Source organism: Pristiophorus japonicus, chromosome 6 (assembly GCF_044704955.1).
Source record: "Pristiophorus japonicus isolate sPriJap1 chromosome 6, sPriJap1.hap1, whole genome shotgun sequence".
NCBI classification, from domain to species: Eukaryota; Metazoa; Chordata; class Chondrichthyes; family Pristiophoridae; genus Pristiophorus; species Pristiophorus japonicus.
The window spans coordinates 159,617,358-159,641,181 of record NC_091982.1 but is presented as its reverse complement, the minus strand read 5'-3'; the positions used below and the strand labels follow the sequence as shown (position 1 = coordinate 159,641,181).

The 23,824-nt window shown below is 45.5% G+C and overlaps 1 protein-coding gene across 5 annotated transcripts in view; it reads right to left on the bottom strand.

Moving 5' to 3' along the window:
• The window catches only part of LOC139265839 (nuclear autoantigen Sp-100-like), a 131,022-nt gene extending 107,537 nt beyond the window's left edge, over positions 1-23,485 (bottom strand). For 3 of the 5 annotated variants that reach the window (XM_070883329.1, XM_070883332.1, XM_070883333.1), the window contains exons 1-3: positions 22,255-22,371; positions 19,586-19,733; positions 17,814-17,982 (exon numbers count right to left, since the gene is read on the bottom strand). In XM_070883329.1, the coding sequence (XP_070739430.1) occupies positions 17,814-17,982; positions 19,586-19,732 (316 nt within the window). In that variant the 5' untranslated portion in view covers position 19,733; positions 22,255-22,371. Of the gene's footprint in view, positions 1-17,813; positions 17,983-19,585; positions 19,734-20,840; positions 20,991-22,254; positions 22,372-23,114 lie in introns of those variants that run through there. The other 2 variants (XM_070883331.1, XM_070883330.1) reach the window with 2 other exon arrangements.
• Between the last annotated feature and the right edge of the window lie 339 nt (positions 23,486-23,824).

Genomic DNA, 23,824 nt, shown 5'->3' with positions numbered 1-23,824 from the left:
ATTACGGAGACGTGGCTCCAGGATGATCAGGGCTGGGAACTCAACATCCAGGGGTATTCAACATTCAGGAAGGATAGAAAAAAAGGAAAAGGAGGTGGGGTAGCATTGCTGATTAAAGAGGAGATTAATGCAATAGTTAGGAAAGACATTAGCTTGGATGATGTGGAATCTATATGGGTAGAGCTGCAGAACACCAAAGGGCAAAAAACGTTAGTGGGAGCTGTGTACAGACCTCCAAACAGTAGTAGTGATGTTGGGGAGGGCATCAAACAGGAAATTAGGAGTGCATGCAATAAAGGTGCAGCAGTTATAATGGGTGACTTTAATATGCACATAGATTGGGCTAGCCAAACTGGAAGCAATACGGTGGAGGAGAATTTCCTGGAGTGCATAAGGGATGGTTTCCTAGACCAATATGTCGAGGAAACAACTAGGGGGGAGGCCATCTTAGACTGGGTGTTGTGTAATGAGAGAGGATTAATTAACAATCTCATTGTGCGAGGCCCCTTGGGGAAGAGTGACCATAATATGGTGGAATTCTGCATTAGGATGGAGAATGAAACAGTTAATTCAGAGACCATGGTCCAGAACTTAAAGAAGGGTAACTTTGAAGGTATGAGGCGTGAATTGGCTAAGATAGATTGGCGAATGATACTTAAGGGGTTGACTGTGGATGGGCAATGGCAGACATTTAGAGAATGGATGAATTACAACAATTGTACATTCCTGTCTGGCGTAAAAATAAAAAAGGGAAGGTGGCTCAACCGTGGCTATCTAGGGAAATCAGGGATAGTATTAAAGCCAAGGAAGTGGCATACAAATTGGCCAGAAATAGCAGCGAACCTGGGGACTGGGAGAAATTTAGAACTCAGCAGAGGAGGACAAAGGGTTTGATTAGGGCAGGGAAAATGGAGTACGAGAAGAAGCTTGCAGGGAACATTAAGGCGGATTGCAAAAGTTTCTATAGGTATGTAAAGAGAAAAAGGTTAGTAAAGACAAACGTAGGTCCCCTGCAGTCAGAATCAGGGGAAGTCATAACGGGGAACAAAGAAATGGCAGACCAATTGAACAAGTACTTTGGTTCGGTATTCACTAAGGAGGACACAAACAACCTTCCGGATATAAAAGGGGTCAGAGGGTCCAGTAAGGAGGAGGAACTAAGGGAAATCTTTATTAGTCAGGAAATTGTGTTGGGGAAATTGATGGGATTGAAGGCCGATAAATCCCCAGGGCCTGATGATCTGCATCCCAGAGTACTTAAGGAGGTGGCCTTGGAAATAGCGGATGCATTGACAGTCATTTTCCAACATTCCATTGACTCTGAATCAGTTCCTATGGAGTGGAGGGTAGCCAATGTAACCCCACTTTTTAAAAAAGGAGGGAGAGAGAAAGCAGGGAATTATAGACCGGTCAGCCTGACCTCAGTAGTGGGTAAAATGATGGAATCAATTATTAAGGATGTCATAGCAGCGCATTTGGAAAATGGTGACATGATAGGTCCAAGTCAGCATGGATTTGTGAAAGGGAGATCATGCTTGACAAATTTTCTGGAAAGTTTCTCCTCATCTCGGTCCTAAATGGCTTCCCCCTTATCCTTAGACTGTGACCCCTGGTTCTGGACAAAGTGGACAAAGGAGAACCAGTTGATGTGATATATTTGGACTTTCAGAAGGCTTTCGACAAGGTCCCACACAGGAGATTAATGTGCAAAGTTAAAGCACATGGGATTGGGGGTAGTGTGCTGACGTGGATTGAGAACTGGTTGTCAGACAGGAAGCAAAGAGTAGGAGTAAATGGGTACTTTTCAGAATGGCAGGCAGTGACTAGTGGGGTACCGCAAGGTTCTGTGCTGGGGCCCCAGCTGTTTACATTGTACATTAATGATTTAGACGAGGGGATTAAATGTAGTATCTCCAAATTTGCGGATGACACTACGTTGGGTGGCAGTGTGAGCTGCGAGGAGGATGCTATGAAGCTGCAGAGTGACTTGGATAGGTTAGGTGAGTGGGCAAATGCGTGGCAGATGAAGTATAATGTGGATAAATGTGAGGTTATCCACTTTGGTCGTAAAAACAGAGAGACAGACTATTATCTGAATGGTGACAGATTAGGAAGGGGGAAGGTGCAGCGAGACCTGAGTGTCATAGTACATCAGTCATTGAAGATTGGCATGCAGGTACAGCAGGCGGTTAAGAAAGCAAATGGCATGTTGGCCTTCATAGCGAGGGGATTTGAGTACAGGGGCAGGGAGGTGTTGCTACAGTTGTATAGAGCCTTGGTGAGGCCACACCTGGAGTATTGTGTACAGTTTTGGTCTCCTAACTTGAGGAAGGACGTTCTTGCTATTGAGGGAGTGCAGCGAAGATTCACCAGACTGATTCCCGGGATGGTGGGTCTGACCTATCAAGAAAGACTGGATCAACTGGGCTTGTATTCACTGGAGTTCAGAAGAATGAGAGGGGACCTCATAGAAACGTTTAAAATTCTGACGGGTTTGGACAGGTTGGATGCAGGAAGAATGTTCCCAATGTTGGGGAAGTCCAGAACCAGGGGTCACAGTCTAAGGATAAGGGGGAAGCCATTTAGGACCGAGATGAGGAGAAACTTCTTCACCCAGAGAGTGGTGAACCTGTGGAATTCTCTACCACAGAAAGTAGTTGAGGCCAATTCACTAAATATATTCAAAAGGGAGTTAGATGAAGTCCTTACTACTCGGGGGATCAAGGGGTATGGCGAGAAAGCAGGAAGGGGGTACTGAAGTTGCATGTTCAGCCATGAACTCATTGAATGGCGGTGCAGGCTAGAAGGGCTGAATGGCCTACTCCTGCACCTATTTTCTATGTTTCTATGTTTCTTTGTTCCCCCAAAACCAATCGCATCCCTTTCTGAGTAGCACGTGGAGAGGCTGCAGCAGCGTGCTTAAGTTCTGCATAAAGTTCCCAAAGTAATTGAGCAGCCCGAGAAAGGCGCGCAGTTCTGAGACATTCCGGGGCCTGGGTGCCAGGCGAATTGCTTCGGTTTTGGACTCTGTTGGACGGATTCCATCAGCGGCAATCCTTCTGCCCAAAAATTCAACCTCGGGCGCGAGAAACAAGCACTTGGATTTCTTAACTCTTAGGCCTACCCGATCCAACCGCTTTAGTACTTCCTCCAAATTGTGGAGATGGGAGTCGGTGTCCCTGCCTGTGATAAGTATGTCGTCTTGAAATACAACTGTCCCCGGGATGGACTTGAGCAGACTCTCCATGTTGCGCTGGAATATGGCAGCTGCCGACCTGATGCCGAATGGGCATCGATTGTACATGAAAAGGCCTGGATTTGTGTTGATGGTGGTGAGTAACTTAAATTCGTCGGTCAATTCTTGCAACATATATGCAGATGCAAGATCTAGTTTTGAGAAAAGTTTTCCTCCAGCCAATGTGGTAAATAAGACCTCTTCTCTGGGCAGCAGGTATTGGTCCTGTAGGGAGACTCTGTTTATGGTAGATTTGTAGTCCCCTCAGATTCGTACGGATCCATCAGGCTTCATGACTGGGACGATGGGACTTGCCCAGTCGCTAAATTCCACGGGTGAGATAATGTCTTCCCGCAGACACCGGACAAGTTCATGTTCAATCTTTTCCCTCATCACATAGGGTACAGCTCTAGCCTTGTGATGGACCAGTCTAGCATCCTGTGTGATGTAGATTTTGACTTTAGTCCCTTTGAAGGTGCCCACACCTGGCTGAAAGAGATGTTCAAATCGACTTAAAACTGTTGAGCAGGAGGTCCGTTCCTCTGACGACATGGTGTGAACATCATCCCATTTCCAGTTTAGTTTTGTCAGCCAGCTTCTCCCCAGCAGTGCTGGGAGATCTCCGGGGACAATCCACAGGGGAAGTCGGTTCACTGTCCCTTTGTGTGTGACTGAGAGCATGGCGCTGCCAAGGACTGGGACAATTTCTTTGGTATAGGTCCTTAGTTTGGTGTCGACCCTTGTGAGTTTTGGTCTGCCTCTTTTGTGCGGCCACAGCTGTTCAAATTGTTGAGTGCTCATGAGAGATTGACTCGCTCCCGTATCCAGCTCCATGTTGACGGGTATCCCGTTGAGTAGGACCCTCATCATTATTGGAGGTGTCTTGTTGTAAGAGCAGTGGCCATTGATCATGTTGACCCGCTGTACCTTGGTGTCCCGGGTACTGTCCCCACCGTCTTCTGGTCCGCTTTCCGACCCTTTCGATTCGTATACCAGCCGAGCTGCCGTTTTTCTGCACATGCGGGCCAGATGCCCTGTATAGTCGCAGTTTCTGCAAACAGCATGCTGAAATCGACACCCCCTTGATGAGTGCCTTCCCCCACATCTCCGGCACAGACCGCTTTCATTGTTTCCAAAGGATGAGCTGCGTCTGGCTGATCTCTCTTGAGCTTCTCTCAGTTTGTAGTTGATTGCTCGCATTGTGGGTTGATGAGGTGTGAATGGCCGTTCATGTGGCCCTTGATGGCTTCTGGCACCACTGCCTGCTGTTGAGGACCTGCTCTCCTGCCTTTGTCTGAGTGTGGGGGTAGCGGCTTGTTTCACGCTGTGAACCCCTTGTTCCGATGTTTCGTTAGTTGTCGTACCCGCAGTGTAGATCAACCTCGTTTCTTCTTCTCCTGCCAAGAATGTCTGTGCAACTAGTGCTGCTGCCTCTAGGGTCAAGTTTTTCGTCTCTATGAGCTTTCAGAATATGCCTGCGTGGCCTATTCCTTCAATAAAAAAGTCTCTCAGTACTTCTCTCCTTAGTTCATTGGAGAACTCACATAAGCTAGCCAACCTCCGAAGTTCCGCCACGAAGTCGGGTATGCTCTGGCCCACACAGCGTCTGCAGTTGTAGAACCTGTGTCTGGCCATGTGTAGGCTACTCGCTGGCTTCAAGTGGTCTCTTACCAGTGTGCTCAACTCTTCAACCAGCTTGCTTGCTGGTTTCTCGGGTGCCAGCAGGTCCTTCATCAAGGCGTATGTTTTCGAGCCACAGCTGGTCAAGAGATGGGGTCTTCTCTTATCTGCCTTATCGTCGCCTAACCAGTCTTTGGTTACGAAGCTTTGCTGGAGCCTTTCTATAAAGTCCTCCCAATTATCTCCAGCATTGTATTTTTCATCTGAGCCGTTGGTCGCCATTCTGTGGATTCTGTAATCCCGTAACTCATCGCTACTGTAAAGTCCTGTCCCTGCTGTACAGATTCACACGAGGCACAGACTGAAGTCAAGGTCACTCAGGACCTGCACCTTTATTACACAGCTTTTGAATGCCTCACTTACCTGAGACCTGTCCTTATATACCTGTCTGGGACAGGTATCCAGTGTCTCCTGCAAGTGCACCCCTGGTGGTAAGGTAAGCTTGTGGTTACAGGTCATCTCTAGTTACAGTCATGTATAGCATGGTAAGATAGTTATGTACAGTAGTGTGAGATACATGACACCATGGTTTCACACAGTCTGAGGCTGCTGGTTCCAGTGGGATGAAGCGAGTCACACCCAGGGTGAGGAGGGGAAGGAGAGCTCAACAGCGCTCTCCTGAGGTGCAGGATGTAACAGATGTGTTTCAGATGATGGCAATGTGTGAGTGCATTGACCTTACGTGATCACTCCTGGACACCATCAGTGGGGTGGGTGATGAGGTATTGGGACTGTTGGGAGAAGTAACAACACTCTCACTAGAAATGGAAACACAATCGGTGAATATTAGGGAGGGAATGTCGCAGGTAGTTGAAACACTGTCGGTGAACATTAGGAAGGGAATAAAAACAGGAAATGCTGCAAATCTCAGCAAATGCTGCCTGACCTGCTGAGATTTCCAGCATTTTCTGTTTTTAGTCCAGATTCTAGCATCCGCAGTATTTTGCTTTTGTATTAGGGAGGGAATGTTGGAGGTAGCTGCTGCAATAAGAGAACATGCTCAGACCCCGCGGCCATTGACGAAATCAACTGCCACTCCCACTCCAATCTCTAGACCAGCTTCTGAAGAGGCCCGAGCCGGGACCTCCACATTACTGTCTGCCCACGCCACCCCATCAAGAAGTGCGCATTACCCGAGATGCTCGAAAGAATAAACTTGGTACCAACCCGAGAAATGCTGCACCACCACCTGCGGGCAGGGGTGGAGTCAACAAGACCAAGCGCAGCGGGCGGTCTTAGAATAAGGTGGAGGAGAGATGGGTGCAGCCTTTCTTTGCTGTTGTTGTTGTTATTATTATTGTTGTTACTGTTGTAACTGTTCTCAAATTAAAAGTTTTTTGTAAGTGATGTAAATTTACAAGTTTAAAAGTTTGTAAGTGATCTTAAAGCTTGCAAGTGATCTTAAAGTTTGTAAGTGATCTTAACTGAATACTTTAAAATTTGATACAAGAATATTTTTATTAAAGTTAAGTTAAGTACAAACAAGTGTTAAACTTTGAATAAAATATATTTTAATTTATAACTGAATCATTTCCATTATTTAATCCATTATTAACACAACTTTTGAACTGAAGACGTACGATGCTTAAACAAAGGGGATAACCAGCTGTGGATAACCAAGGAAATAAAGGAGAGTATCAAATTAAAAACCAATGCGTATAAGGTGGCCAAGGTTAGTGGGAAACTAGAAGATTGGGAAAATTTTAAACGACAGCAAAGAATGACGAAGAAAGCAATAAAGAAAGGAAAGATAGATTACGAAAGTAAACTTGCGCAAAACATAAAAACAGATAGTAAAAGCTTTTACCGATATATAAAACGGAAAAGAGTGACTAAAGTAAATGTTGGTCCCTTAGAAGATGAGAAGGGGGATTTAATAATGGGAAATGTGGAAATGGCTGAGACCTTAAACAATTATTTTGCTTCGGTCTTCACAGTGGAAGACACAAAAACCATGCCAAAAATTGCTGGTTACAGGAATATGGGAAGGGAGGACCTTGAGACAATCACTATCACTAGGGGGGTAGTGCTGGACAGGCTAATGGGACTCAAGATAGACAAGTCCCCTGGTCCTGATGAAATGCATCCCAGGGTATTAAAAGAGATGTCAGAAGTTATAACAGATGCATTCGTTATAATCTACCAAAATTCTCTGGACTCTGGAGAGGTACCATCGGATTCGAAAGCAGCTAACATAACAGCTCTGTTTAAAAAAGGGGGCAGACAAAAGGCAGGTAACTATAGGCTGGTTAGTTTAACATTTGCAGTGGGGAAAATGCTTGACGCTATCATTAAGGAAGAAATAGCGGGATATCTAGATAGGAATAGTGCAATCAAGCAGACGCAACATGGATTCATGAAGGGGAAATCATGTTTAACTAATTTACTGGAATTCTTTGAGGATATAACGAGCATGGTGGATAGAGGTGTACCGATGGATGTGGTGATTTAGATTTCCAAAAGGCATTCGATAAGGTGCCACACAAAAGGTTACTGCAGAAGATAAAGGTACGCGGAGTCAGAGGAAATGTATTAGCATGGATCGAGAACTGGCTGGCTAACAGAGAGTAGAGAGTCGGGATAAATGGGTCCTTTTTGGGTTGGAAATCGGTGGTTAGTGGTGTGCCACAGGGATCGGTGCTGGGACCATAACTGTTTACAATATGCATAGATGACCTGGAAGAGGGGACAGAGTGTAGTGTAACAAAATTTGCAGATGACACAAAGATTAGTGGGAAAGCGGGTTGTGTAGAGGACACAGAGAGGCTGCAAAGAGATTTAGATAGGTTAAGCGAATGGGCTAAGGTTTGGCAGATGGAATACAATGTCGGAAAATGTGAGGTCATTCACCTTGGAAAAAAAAACAGTAAAAGGGAATATTATTTGAATGGGGAGAAATTACAACATGCTGCGGTGCAGAGGGACCTGGGGGTCCTTGTGCATGAATCCCCAAAAGTTAGTTTGCAGGTGCAGCAGGTAACCAGGAAGGCGAATGGAATGTTGGCCTTCATTGCGAGAGGGATGGAGTACAAAAGCAGGGAGGTCCTGCTGAAACTGTACAGGGTATTGGTGAGGCCGCACCTGGAGTACTGCGTGCAGTTTTGGTCACCTTACTTAAAGAAGGATATACTAGCTTTGGAGGGGGTACAGAGACGATTCACTAGGCTGATTCCGGAGATGAGGGGGTTACCTTATGATGATAGATTGAGTAGACTGGGTCTTTACTCGTTGGAGTTCAGAAGGATGAGCGGTGACCTTATAGAAACATTCAAAATAATGAAAGGGATAGACAAGACAGAGGCAATGAGGTTGTTTCCACTGGTCGGGGAGACTAGAACTAGGGAGCACAGCCTCAAAATACGGGGGAGCCAATTTAAAACCTAGTTGAGAAGGAATTTCTTCTCCCAGAGGGTTGTGAATCTGTGGAATTCTCTGCCCAGGGAAGCAGTTGAGGCTAGCTCATTGAATGTATTCAAATCACAGATAGATAGATTTTTAACCAATAAGGGAATTAAGGGTTATGGGGAGCGGGCGGGTAAGTGGAGCTGAGTCCACGGCCTGATCAGCCATGATCTTGTTGAATGGCGGAGCAGGCTCGAGGGGCTAGATGGCCTACTCCGTTCCTAATTCTTATGTTCTTATGAGTCATTTCCATTATTTGTTCCATTAACACAACATTACAGAACAGGTCCAAACAGTAAATATGATCCATTTGGAATAGTTGCCGCTGAGCCTTCAGGCAGCAAAGCTTTCACGAATGAAAAGTTGGCGCAAGGCTCGAGCAATTGTTAAAGGGGCACGATGGTCCGCCCTCCTCTGCCGTCATGCTCCGGGTTCAGGTAGTTGCATGGCTTCCTCGTCCTCCTCGTCCTCCTCCTCGTCGTCACCTGCATCTTCCTCCCCATCATCAGCCACTCTCAGCTCAGGTGGGTCTTCTACTACCAGCTGCTGCTGCCTCATGATGGCTAAGTTATGCAGCATGCAGCACACAACAGTGAACTGACCGACAATCTCAGGGGAGTATTGCAAGTAGCCTCCAGAATGGTCCAGGCATCGGAAACGCTGCTTCAAGATGCCAATAGTCCTCTCTATTATGCTGCGCATCGCAATGTATGACATGTTGTATTCCTACTCAGCTTTTGTCCGGGTTATGCATAGGAGCGTCATGAGCCAGGTGGCGAGGCCGTACCCTTTATCTCCCAGCAGCCAGCTCTGCCCTTCTGGCTGCTGCTGCTGAAACATGGCAGATATAGTGCTGTCGCATTGGATGAAAGCATCATGGGTGCTCCCAGGGTATCTCTGACATGATGCGATGCATGTCGTTACACATGAGTTGCACATTAACGGAGTGGAAGCCTTTTCTGTTCCTGTACATCTTGGAATCTTCCAAAGTTGCTCGTAAGGCGATGTGGGTACAATCAATGCAGCCCTGTACCTTTGGGAAGCCAGCAATCCTGGAGAAGCCCATAGCCCTGTTACGCATTGCCTGGATGGTCATAGGGAACTTTATGTAGTCATTCCTCCGGGCATAAAGTGCAGCAATCACCTGCTGAATGCAGATATGTGTTGCATGTTGAGAAATGGCGCACACATCCCCAGTTGTGGCCTGGAACAATCCAGATACAGAGAATGAAAGTGCAGCTGTAACCTTCACTTCAACTGACAAAGCAGTCCTCCTGACGCTTATAGGTTGCAGGTCTGCTTTTATTAACTTAAAAAAGGAGGGAGAGAGAAAACAGGGAATTATAGACCGGTCAGCCTGACCTCAGTAGTGGGTAAAATGATGGAATCCATTATTAAGGATGTCATAGCAGCGCATTTGGAAAATGGTGACATGATAGGTCCAAGTCAGCATGGATTTGTGAAAGGGAAATCATGCTTGACAAATCTTCTGGAATTTTTTGAGGATGTTTCCAGTAAAGTGGACAAAGGAGAACCAGTTGATGTGGTATATTTGGACTTTCAGAAGGCTTTCGACAAGGTCCCACACAAGAGATTAATGTGCAAAGTTAAAGCACATGGGATTGGGGGTAGTGTGCTGACGTGGATTGAGAACTGGTTGTCAGACAGGAAGCAAAGAGTAGGAGTAAATGGGTACTTTTCAGAATGGCAGGCAGTGACTAGTGGGGTACCGCAAGGTTCTGTGCTGGGGCCCTAGCTGTTTACATTGTACATTAATGATTTAGACGAGGGGATTAAATGTAGTATCTCCAAATTTGCGGATGACACTACGTTGGGTGGCAGTGTGAGCTGCGAGGAGGATGCTATGAGGCTGCAGAGTGACTTGGATAGGTTAGGTGAGTGGGCAAATGAATGGCAGATGAAGTATAATGTGGATAAGTGTGAGGTTATCCACTTTGGTGGTAAAAACAGAGAGACAGACTATTATCTGAATGGTGACAGATTAGGAAAAGGGAAGGTGCAACGAGACCTGGGTGTCATGGTACATCAGTCATTGAAGGTTGTCATGCAGGTACAGCAGGCGGTTAAGAAAGCAAATGGCATGTTGGCCTTCATAGCGAGGGGATTTGAGTACAGGGGCAGGGAGGTGTTGCTACAGTTGTACAGGGCCTTGGTGAGGCCACACCTGGAGTATTGTGTACAGTTTTGGTCTCCTAACTTGAGGAAGGACATTCTTGCTATTGAGGGAGTGCAGCGAAGATTCACCAGACTGATTCCCAGGATGGTGGGACTGACCTATCAAGAAAGACTGGATCAACTGGGCTTGTATTCACTGGAGTTCAGAAGAATGAGAGGAGACCTCATAGAAACGTTTAAAATTCTGACGGGTTTAGACAGGTTAGATGCAGGAAGAATGTTCCCAATGTTGGGGAAGTCCAGAACCAGGGGTCACAGTCTAAGGATAAGGGGTAAGCCATTTAGGACCGAGATGAGGAGAAACTTCTTCACCCAGAGAGTGGTGAACCTGTGGAATTCTCTACCACAGAAAGTTGTTGAGGCCAATTCACTAAATATATTCAAAAAGGAGTTAGATGAAGTCCTTACTACTCGGGGGATCAAGGGGTATGGCGAGAAAGCAGGAATGGGGTACTGAAGTTTCATGTTCAGCCATGAACTCATTGAATGGCGGTGCAGGCTAGAAGGGCTGAATGGCCTGCTCCTGCACCTATTTTCTATGTTTCTATGTTTCTATCTCGGTTACAACTTCTTTTCAGAAACGCAGCCTTCTCACACAGTCTGCATCACTCAGGTGGAGGTATGTAACGCCTGTCTCGATATATCCGATGTGGGTAAGGCCTCCTGTTCATCATCCTACGTGCTCTGAGGTTCCTCAGGTGATGATGCCTAATCAATCTTCTCCTCCACAGCACAATCATGCAGAAGGCTTGCACGAGGTATGGCATTGTTAATATTGCCCCTGTAATTTAATTGTAGCTTTGCAAGAAGCTCAAAACAGCAGGACAAAGCACTCATACCTTCTTTCCTCTCTCTCTCCAAGGTGCATGCCCTCGTATGGACCACACGCTAGTCGGCTCATGCTCAATATGCTTGCTTAGAACGGGAAGCTAGGCATTCAATGAAGACATTTGGAGCAATGAAGTCAATGCAATTCTTAAATTTTTGATATTTTTCAAAGTACCACCCCACCACCTCTCCTCTCCTCACCGGGCTCGAGGGTTGGAGCGTCGGCTGGCAAAATCGCTCCCTCATCTGGACACATGGGCTCGGCTTCCACCCACCCCCCCGCCCAACACCACCCCCATGCCCACCCCCTTAGCTTATTTTGAAGCTGCTGTATAGCCTTAGGGGGTCTCATCTCTGTTCAGTTCAGCTTCCACCTCTCCCCTCCCCGCTCCCCCACCAGGCTTCTTTTGAAGCCGAGCCCCGAGCCACCGTGTCCGGGCGAGGGAGCGATTCTGCCAGCAGACCCTTGAACCCGGTGAGGAGACATTTGGTGGTGGGTTACATAAGAACATAAGAACATAAGAATTAGGAACAGGAGTAGGCCATCTAGCCCCTCGAGCCTGCTCTACCATTCAACAAGATCATGGCTGATCAGGCCGTGGACTCAGCTCCACTTACCCGCCCTCTCCCCGTAACCCTTAATTCCCTTATTGGTTAAAAATCTATCTATCTGTGACTTGAATACATTCAATGAGCTAGACTCAACTGCTTCCTTGGGCAGAGAATTCCACAGATTCACAACCCTCTGGGAGAAGAAATTCCTTCTCAACTCAGTTTTAAATTGGCTCCCCCGTATTTTGAGGCTGTGCCCCCGAGTTCTGGTCTCCCCTACCAGTGGAAACAACCTCTCTGCCTCTATCTTGTCTATCCCTTTCATGATTTTAAATGTTTCTACAAGATCACCCCTCATCCTTCTGAACTCCAACGAGTAAAGACCCAGTCTACTCAATCTATCATCATAAGGTAACCCCCTCATCTCCGAAATCAGCCTAGTGAATCATCTCTGTACCCCCTCCAAAGCTAGTATATATATCCTTCCTTAAGTAAGGTGACCAAAACTGCACGCAGTACTCCAGGTGCGGCCTTACCAATACCCTGTACAGTTGCAGCAGGACCTCCCTGCTTTTGTACTCCATCCCTCTTGCAATGAAGGCCAATATTCCATTCGCCTTCCTGCTTGTCTGCTGCACCTGCAAACTAACTTTTTGGGATTCATGCACAAGGACCCCCAGGTCCCTCTGCACCGCAGCATGTTGTAATTTCTCCCCATTCAAATAATATTCCCTTTTACTGTTTTTTTTCCCCAAGGTGGATGACCTCACACTTTCCGACATTGTATTCCATCTGCCAAACCTTAGCCCATTCGCTTAACCTATCTAAATCTCTTTGCAGCCTCTCTGTGTCCTCTACACAACCCACTTTCCCACTAATCTTTGTGTCATCTGCAAATTTTGTTACACTACACTCTGTCCCCTCTTCCAGGTCATCTATGCATATTGTAAACAGTTGTGGTCCTAGCACCGATCCCTGTGGCACACCACTAACCACCTATTTCCAACCCGAAAAGGACCCATTTATCCCGACTCTCTGCTTTCTGTTAGCCAACCAATTCTTTATCAATGCTAATACATTTCCTCTGACTCCGCGTAGCTCTATCTTCTGCAGTAACCTTTTGTGTGGCAACTTATCGAATGCCTTATGAAAATCTAAATACACCACATCCATCGGTACACCGCTATCCACCATGCTCGTTATATCCTCAAAGAATTCCAGTAAATTAGTTAAACATGATTTCCCCTTCATGAATCCATGTTGCGTCTGCTTGATTGCACTATTCCTATCTAAATGTCCCGCTATTTCTTCCTTAATGATAGTGTCAAGCATTTTCCCCACTACAGATGTTAAACTAACTGGCCTATAGTTACCTGCCTTTTGTCTGCCCCCTTTTTTAAACAGAGGCGTTACATTAGCTGCTTTCCAATCCGCTGGTACCTCCCCAGAGTCCAGAGAATTTTGGTAGATTATAACGAATGCATCTGCTATAACTTCCGACATCTCTTTTAATACCCTGGGATGCATTTCATCAGGACCAGGGGACTTGTCTACCTTGAGTCCCATTAGCCTGTCCAGCACTACCCCCCTAGTGATAGTGATTGTCTCAAGGTCCTCCCTTCACACATTCCCGTGACCAGCAATTTTTGGCATGGTTTGTGTGTCTTCCACTGTGACGACCGATGCAAAATAATTGTTTAAGGTCTCAGCCATTTCCACATTTCCCATTATTAAATCCCCCTTCCCATCTTCTGAGGGACCAACATTTACTTTAGTCACTCTTTTCCGTTTTATATATCTGTAAAAGCTTTTACTATCTGTTTTTATGTTTTGCGGTTGGTACTTTGGAAAAAAAATCAAAAATTTAACAATTACATTACACTTCCAATTTCTCCCTTTTTACTTTGAAAATATTAACATTAATGGTGCATATTCTCTGCCTTCTTCACTCCCCACAAAACTTCGCAAACAACAATGGCGTCTTTCTGCGCCGATTTTGTAATGTTGGCTGATTTTTGTTAAGTGCCCAGAAGGTTTTTTGGGATTGATCACGTATGCCGTCCTAGGAAAAATGTAAGTTGGCCAAACTTGCTTAAATCTCAAAAACTGGCTACGCCCCCATGACACAAAAAAACCGTAACCTAAAAAAATCGTACCTAACTGAATTACGCTGGCACAGAAACTTTGGGGAAACTTGGAGATTTTAATTTACTTCCAAAAAAATGGTGCACACCAAAAAAACAGCGCAGATAATTGGGGAAAATTGAGGCCAATGTCTTTGCTAAACGGTGGACAAAATGCTTAACAGCCAAAATATTCATTAGTGATAACGTACAAAATCAGCTCGCTCTGAAATAATATACAGCATCAACCTCTACACTCAGTTTAGTCCATCAATCATTAATTATCCACTAGACCAATTTGAGGTATTTTTCTTCTCTCATAACGCATGCCCAGATCAAGTCCTGCACAGGTTAGATACAAAGCAAAGCTCCCTCTGCACTGTCCCATCAAACACTTCCAGGGAAAGTACAGCACGGGTTAAAGAGTAAAGCTCCCTCTACATTCTATAATAAGAGTGAAAGGGAAGGTGCTGTCCATGGGATTCTCTCTAATGGGAGTGAATAGGAAGGGTTTGGACCATTGGAAATTTCTTTCATGGGAGTGATGGCAAAGGTGTTGGCTCCATAGGATTCAATACATTTTCTTTTGCATTTATTTACTTCCCTGTAAAAAAAAGAATGGTTCAGAACTTGCACACGCTTGCACCTCTGGTGGGAGGGCAGCAGAAGGCCCTAGAAATTATCTGGAACTTGGATATACCAGATTCCAACCTTCATTAACAGGAGAGCAATTCATTTCAGGAAACCAACAAAGAAAGATGGTCACTAATAAATCCAAAAAGGAAATCAGGAGAAACATCTTTTCTCAGAGAGTTGTGAGAATGTGGAACTTGCTTTCTCATAGAAATGATTAGCATAGATGCATTTAAGGGGAGGCTAGATAAATATATGAGGGAGAAAGGAATAGGATGTGGAAGCATTGAAAATAGCAGGCCATTCGGCCCTTCGAGCCTGCACCACCATTCAATATGATCATGGCTGCTCCTCTATCTCAACACCATATTCCTGCTTTCACCCCATACCCCTTGATGCCTTTTATGTCTATAAATCTATCTATCTCCTTCTTAAATATATTCAGTGACTTGGCCTCCACAGCCTTCTGTGATAGAGAATTCCACAGGTTCACCACTCTCTGAGTGAAAAAATTTCTCCTCAGCTCAGTCCTAAATTTCCTACCCTGTATCCTGAGACTGTGACCCCTTGTTCTCGACTTCCCAGCCAGGGGAAACATCCTCCCCACATCCAGTCTGTCCAGCCCCGTCAGAATTTTATATGTTTCAATGAGATCCCCTCTCATTCTTCTAAACTCTAGTGAATACAGTCGACCCAATCTCCCCTCATATGACAGTTCTGCCATCCCAGGAATCAGTCTGGTGAACCTTTATTGCACTCCATCCAAGGCAAATATATCCTTTCTTAGGTAAGGAAACCATAACTGCACATAATACTCCAGGTGTGGTCTCACCAAGGCCCTGTATAACTGCAGTAAGACATCCTTGTTCCTGTACTCAAATCTTGCAATGAAGACCAACATACCATTTGCCTTCCTAACTGCTTGCTGCACCTGCATGTTTGCTTTCAATGACTGTTGTACAAGGACACCCAGGTCCCTCTGTACATCAACACTTCCCAAGCCATCACCATTTAAATAATACCTTGTTTTTATGTTTTTCCTACAAAAGTGGATAACTTAACATTTATCCACGTTATACTGCATCTGCCATGTGTTTGCCTACTCACTCAACCTATCTAAATCGCCTTGCAGCTACTTTGGATCCTCCTTGCAACCCACAATCCCACCTAGTTTTGTGTCATCAGCAAACTTGGAAATATTACATTTGGTTCCCTCATCTAAATCATTTTTATATATTGAGAATAGCTGGGGCCCAAGCACTGATCCCTGTGGTACCCCACTAGTCACTGCCCGCCACCCCGAAAAAACCCGTTTATTCCTACTCTCTGTTTCCTGTCAGTTAACCAATTTTCAATCCATACCAGTATATAACCCCCAATCCAATGAGCTTTAATTTTACACACTAACCTCTTATGTAGGACTTTATGAAAGGCCTTCTGAAAATCCAAATAACTACATCCACTGGTTCTCCATTATCTATTCTATTAGCTACAACTCATAAAACTCCAATAAGTTTGTCAAACACGATTTTCCTTTCATAAATCCATGTTGACTTTGTCTAATCCCGTTGATATTTTCTAAGTGTCCCGTTATCACACCCTTTATAATAGACTCTAGCATTTTCCCTACTACTGATGTTAGACTAACTGGTCTGTAGTTCCCTGTTTTCTCTTTTCCTCCTTTTTTAAATAGTGGGGTTACATTTGCCACCCTCCAATCTGCAGGAACTATTCCATAATCTATAGAATTTTGGAAGATGTCAACCAATGCATCCACTATTTCCATGGCGACCTATTTTAGTACTCTGAGATGCAGATATGTTGATAGGTGAGATGAAGTAAGGTGGGAGGAGGCTCGTGTGAAGCATAAACACTGGAATAGACCCAGTTGGGTCGAATGGCCTGTTTGTGTGGTGTAAATTCGCTGTAATTCTACCCTAGGCTGTGATAGTACTGCTTCCCATTAGAACCACCAAAAAGTACACTCGGTGTGCTGGCAGATGGAGTGTGCTATTGCTGGCACTGATAGATTACAGGGAGCCCAGGCCAAACACTGCAGCCAGCAATAAATAAACTTCCCACCTCAGGTAAGGTAAATGAGAATCCCAGCACTGGCTAGATGGGGAACTCAGGCTAAGGGTTAGGACTGCAACACTCTGTGATTGTCGCTCCTGGCATTGGGACATAGAACAAAGGCCGGGAAATTTCTCGCAGCTTCTCCCAGAGCCGGTGAAGTAACGCCAATGGAGCAGGTGCAGCTCTGAGGAATCTGCCAGCCAACGTTTAGCAGTAAAGCCCTGCCACTAACTACTTTCAGAGTTAATTTAAAGTCCTCTTTCCTCAGTGTGAAGAAGTTCGATGATTGAGGTGGACATTGCGGTTGATACAGAGCAATATCTTTGTCTTTGTGTGTGTGTGTGTGTGTGTGTGTGTGTGTGTGGGGGGGGGGGGGGGGCGGGGTGGCAGGGGGTGGGGAGAGGCAGATCCTGAGAAATTCCCATTGAGGTATCCTGCACTCTGGCATCGCAGGAACTGCAATTGTACCCATCATTCCCAAAGACTGGAGTACCCAATTCCTCCATAGAGTGGAAAAAGAAAAAAATACTTGAATTTATATCGTGCCTCTCATGACCTCAGGACGGCCCAAAGCGCTTTACAACCAATGAAGCACTTTTGAAGTGTAGTCACTTTTGTAATGTGGGAAACACGACAGCCAATTTGTGCACAGCAAGCTCCCACAAACAGCAATGTGATAATGACCAGATAATCTGTTTTAGTGATGTTGGTTGAGGTATAAATATTGGCCAGGACACTGGAAGAACTCCGCTGTTCTTCTTCAAAATAGTGACATGGGATGTTTTACAGCCACCTGAGAGAGCAGATCGGGCCTCGATTTAATTTATCCAAAAGACAGCAGGCACCTCAGCCTAGGTTTTGTGCTCAAGTCTCTGGAGTGGGGCTTGAAACCATGACCTTCGGACTCAGAAGCGACAGTGCTGTCACTGGGCTACGGTTGCCAGGGAATGTAGCACTCAGTATTGGCCATTGTTTCTCATAGGGACGGAGGGAAACTCAGAGACAGGATCATTGATTGCCTGGCTATTTGCAAGTACCATCAGTGCATGCTGTGTGTCACCTCTGCCCACATAGCTTCACCAACATACCTTCAATGAAGTTGGCCTGTAGGGGATGCAGCTTAGGATACTTCTGCAAGTTATAGTCCTGAAACAAGTTGCTCCAAAACTTGCGAATGGCTAAAGAATCGCTCTCTTCCAGCCATTCCAACAACAAGTACACGGCCTCACTGGTCGACTTTTGTACGTGCAAGATTTCCTGCAAAGGAGATTTGTATTTAAGTTCTGTACGTGATACCCTGGAGCACACCGCTGATTGTAGCGACTTGATAGCAGTGACCCCAGTTCAGTTAGCCCAGTACGTAACATCATTACTCAAGCACTTGCACGGAGCACTGATTAGAAACTTAGAAACATAGCAAATAGGTGCAGGACTAGTCCATTCGGCGCTTCGAACCTGCACCATCATTCTATATGATCATGGCTGATCATGCAACTTCAGTACCCCATTCCTGCTTTCTCTCCATACCCTTTGATCCCTTTAGCCGTATGGGCCACATCTGTCGTATGAAGGGCCAAACTGTCCTTTGCCTGTGAGACTTGCAACCATCAGAGTTTACGGCATCCTCAACTCTTTCCAGTCATTGGAAGCTGGTCACAGGATCCTCAGAGACAATGACAGGCGATGCTGCTGATGTTGACCTGATTTTAGTTTCTAATTGTATCATCAGTAAGAGGCAAGCATCACCATTCATTGTCGAGCGCTCTGTTGGAATGGATACATATGTTCTATCTGCATGTTCAGTTAGCATGCAACTCCTTAATCTGCAGAATCGTCTGGTCCACTTTCCCTGTCCCTCAGCAGTAGCTGTGATGCAGCCAATGACTGTTCAGGTGTGTAAGGAGCATCCCTGTTGTGGCTTCTGCAGCTCACATAAATGCACCAGGGGCTTGTGGTCTTTGAGGTCTGAGTAAAAGGGGGAGGGAGGAGAAAATGATAATACTGCAGCCAAAGGGCATGTTTCACTGCTCAGTCCTCTCATGTCCAATGTCTCACGCTGTGAAGTGCTTGACTCCAGCATGAATCGCCAGGCCTCTGCTGTCCATCTACTGTGCCGGAACTGGGGTAACTGGGGTGGGAGAGAGAAAGTAAATCAGGAGAGAGAGAGGCAAACACAGAGGAGGAAGAAAGGAGAGAAGAAAGAGGGGAAATGAAAGTTAAAAAGGAAAACTGTCCGGAGTCAGGTGTCATAGTGGAGTGTGAGGACGTGAGAATATTTTGGTGGGCCCAGTCCAAGAAAGAAACACTGAGTCAAACACTTGGTTCAAAAATATTAAGAAGCAACAATCTCCCAAGGGCAAAATTAACTGGCATTTAAAATACATAGTGAGACTGTTCCACAAAACCCATAGAAAGCTATAGGCCAGAAGGGGGCCGTTTGGCCCATTGTGATGATGCTGGCTTTTGCTAGAACAATTCCAAAACTCATCCCACTGCCCAGGCCTCTCCACATAGCTCTGCATCTTTCTTTGCTTCAGATGTCTATCAACTCCTCCCTTAAAAGATGCAACAACTCCTGGTGGCAAACCACTCCATGCTCCTAGCAAAACAACTCTCTGGGTAACAAAGTTCCTCCTCACCTCTCCCCTCGCTCTCATAGTGGCAACTTTAAATTGATGATCTTTTGTCTCCGACTCCCCAACCAGAGGAAACAGTCTTTTCTCGTTAATGCTATCAAAACCCACTGTACACTCTGAGAATTCAATGCCCTTTCTATAATGGGGTGCTCAAAATGGCACCCAGTCTTTTAACCGTGACCAAACTTTCCCGAGGTTGTCCCACCGAGATGCTACTCACTCACGTTGAATTTCTCATCGGTGATCAACATCTTGTCCCTAAGGCCGTGGAGGAAGGGGAATAGTTTATCGATCGCCATGGAAATATCCACTTTGTTGGTGCGAAACTTTTGCATGAGTTCTTCATCAGTAACATAATCAAGGAAAGACATACTGTGGGAAAACATGGTAAAATGTTCATCAATGAACTTTACATTAAATTGTATAAAAAGACATTGAAGTGGGCAGTATAATTGGGGTTGAAAGTCATTCAGATGTGTTTCTGGGAGCGAAGAGATTGAGAGAAAGGTTGAGATGGTGCTGCACACTCTCATTTGTACCTGAAAAGTGCCAACTGGGTCCTACAATTTGTGTACAACCCCAATTTGCACATACAGGAAATGTGCACCATCCACAAGCCTTTTAGGATAGTATTGACAGATATGCAGAGAATGGCTGGTTATATACAACACACTATATGCAACAGTATATTACTGACCAATTCGACCAGTTCCACTGGACAGGCCATATTGTTCACATGCCTGACACAAGACTCCCAAAGCAAGCGCTCTACTTGGCACTCCTGCACAGCAAGCGAGCCCAAGGTGGGCAGAGGAAATGTTTCAAGGACACCTTCAAAGCCTCCCTGATAAAATGCAACATCCCCACCGACACCTGAGAGTCCCTGGCCAAAGACCGCTCTAATTGGAGGAAGTGCATCCGGGAGGGCGCTGGGCATCTCATCGCCGAGAGCATGCAGAAATCAAGCACAGGCAGCGGAAGGAACGTGCGCAAACCAATCCCACCCACCCTTTCCTTCAATGACTGTCTGTCCCACATGTGACAGAGACTATAATTCCCGTATTGGACTGTTCAGTCACCTAAGAACTCATTTTTAGAGTAGAAGCAAAGCTTCATCGATTTCGAGGGGCTGCTGATGATGATGATATACAACACCATGTCGTGGATTGCTCAAGGCATTGCTCATGCGCGGTCTGGGGTTATGGTAGTTTGGAACATGGGTTGGCCAAGTGCTGACAAAAAGCCTCCTTCACGGTAGGAGTACATGAAGCGAGCACGATGGTGGAAGATCCAGCAACTGGGGGTAAAGTAAACAAATAACCAGAAAGGGAACGTTCAGTTACGTTCCACCTGACTGAATCATTGGGATTGCAGTGTAGCTGTTGAACAAACAAAAGTGAACAGTTCCATATCCTGGGGCATTTCATTGCTTAAGCTTATGTGCTTTACATAACTAAAAATGATTTGCGCATTACATACTTAAACAAAACAGAGTTAAGTCAATGGCTGCTCCTAATCAGATTTCATGGGATCAGCTCGTGCAACCGCCAAACCCACAGCACATCAAATTTGAGAAGTGACAATATCGTCCCGATTTTGGCTCAGGCAACGTTCAGTCGTCCAGGGTGCCTGCGGAAAAAGGCGTTAGGCTCCTTAAATATGTAAATCATAGTCCTGACCCGGTTGTATGACCCCGAATGTCCAGGTACAAATGGGAAGAGCATACCTAGTTACACCAGGCGTTGAACTGCCTAACCAATGATCATTGAAGGGACCGCTGGAAGCCGCTTAAAATAAAGTCCGTTTTTATTTTCATGGGCCCAGGAGAAACAAAGCTCCGCCTAAGCCTACTAAAACACTCCGGCCCGCTGTTGGCCTCCACAAGGCCCTCCCCAGAACCACCTGCTCCACCCCTCTAGACTCAAACTGCCACCCAGCTAAGGTTAGGAGCTGGATTATTTCTCGCCCTCCCACCTGGCAAGCTGCCGTCGGGCGTCCGCATGGTACCCACAACTCCCCGGTCGCATTTACATGAGCCCAATTTCAAATTTCTACCCCAGAACGTTATAGGGAGGGTTTTTTTTATCCTTCTCTCTTTCTTTATTTTTTAAACTTTCTCTGCTCCAGAAGAAATAGTTTGAATTTCCCAAGTCTTGTCTCCGGATCATAGATTCCCATCCCTGGCATCATGTTGGTAAATCAACATTGGATGCGCGCTCATGTGCTTTCTATAAGGTAACACACAGAACTGTACACATTACTCTTGAGTGTGACTGAAACTTTGTAACACTGCTTCAGTACTCTTGTACTCAGTGTCACTGTTTGCATAACCCAACATTAACTGGCATCAATAGTATTAGGTGGACCCTCGTATCAAGGATGAGTTCACAGGTGTTTCAATGAGGGGCCTGACATTCTAGGTCCCGAACTACATGCTGAAGGGTGGAAGATGTCTGTGCGTGGATTTTTTTTAACGTGGGGTAGCCGTTGCACACCAGCCACCACACGGGCTTGACAGAGCTAGGTCTTGATCCAGTGGCAAGGGTTAATCAGGACGACTGGAGACCAAGCTCTGCTGCACGGACCTAGTGCGCACGCATGCTCCTACTATCCATAGATCGCAGTGTGGGCTGGCCCGTGCTACCCCTGGGCCCTCGCCTCTTCAGAAGTATTTCATTGGCTGTAACATGCTTTGGGACGTCCGGTGGTCAGGAAGGCACTGTTTAAATGCAAGTCTTTCTTTCTTAATATTTCCCTATGTGGCTCGGTGTCCAATTCTGCTAACGATCCTGCTAACGCTGGGGCACTCAAATCCCAGTGTGAGTTACGATGTAAAAATGGAACCTTCTTCACCACTTCGATCTGTGAAGTACCTCAGACAATTGGCACTTACCTCAGACACTCTCGGGGAGTGGCAGCTAAACTCAACGTTTGAAGGCTCAGGGTCTCTCTGAGCTTTTTTCCAGGAATTCAAACTGCTCACAGATATCAAGCCCTTAGTTTCGGTTGAAGGGTGTGGTAACTGCTTTTTAACAGGAAATAATTTTGCTGTCTTAGGGACCATCTCCAAAGTTTCCACCATAATTTCAAAGGCACAAAGTTTGAAAGTCATGATCCTTTCCTTTTGTTCACTTTTCTTGTGAAAGAATCATTTACCTTGCCCTCACCGCCCTTTATTTTCACAGGGAACTCTTGTTAAATATTGCCTGATTGTGTACTGGGCAGCCCTCTGGGTTAGACAACATTTACAACCGGGAGCTAATTTGGGAGTCAGAGTAAATATTTGTGCCCATTGAATTCATCCAGTCACAACAATGGCGCTTACTATAGAATTAACAGCTACACTCGATCCAACACACAGAGCACATTTACCCCTTCGATAGACTGCAGGGCAACTGGTTTGGATAATGAAAAAAACAATGTCCCTAGTACAATACAGGGCAAGCTGCTGAAAAATCTTTCAAATTAGAAATGTTTCAATTAATACTTTTAAATACCCATGCTGTACCTGCCCCTGGGATTGTTTGATGGGACAGTGTGGCGGGAGCATTACTCTGCATCTAATCCGTGCTGTCCTTGCCTTGGGGTGCTTGATGTGTAGAGGAAGCTTTGTTCTGTATCTAACCTATGCTGCACCTGACCTAGGAATGTTTGATGAGGCAGTGCAGAGGGAGCTTTAATCGGCATTAAACCTATCCTGAACCTGGCCTGGGAGAGTTTGATAGGATAGAGCTAAACAAAGCAATGCCTCACCTGGGAGTAATTGATGCTGACAATGGTAACAAACCTCTTCCAGATTCTGTTCGCCTGTACTTTTATAATCTGCAAAAAAAACAGTAACATTTCGATCAGAGTCCTCTACGCTTCAGGCCATTGTGCAATTTTGAGGTGATCCCTAGCGAGAGTTTGCACTGGAAGTGCAGCATAAGTGCAGAGAGAGGCGTATGAGAAGCAATCCCTCCTCTAGGCTTCAGGCCAGCACACAGCCTGCTCAAACATTTTTACTCAAATCGTTTGGAGAAGTGCTTTTCTCTCTGAATTTAAACTTAATATTTTACATCATGAGTTCCAAAAAAATCCCTTCAGATTGCTGTGTTAAAGGGAATTCAGTTCCTGCAACATCTGAAATATGGAAGCTCTGCTTCAGTGAAGGCAACAGACCCGAGTCACTCTGGCATTGAGTCATGTTAGCGTAGAATCACGTTGGTATTGAATCCCACCAATACTCATCGGCTATTTGGAGGGTGTCAGAAACATTAGCCAATATAAAATGTGATAGCAGGAGTTTTCTGCATGCTGAAATACAACTCTCAGTAACTCCCTCAGGAGGAGGCTTTCTGTATACCGATTAATTTCTCTGTCCCTCAGGCAGATAACGGTACACCGATTAATTTTTCTCTGTCTCAGAGAGATATTGTTCCACCAATTAAGTTCTCTGTCCCTCAGGGATATCGATCCACCAA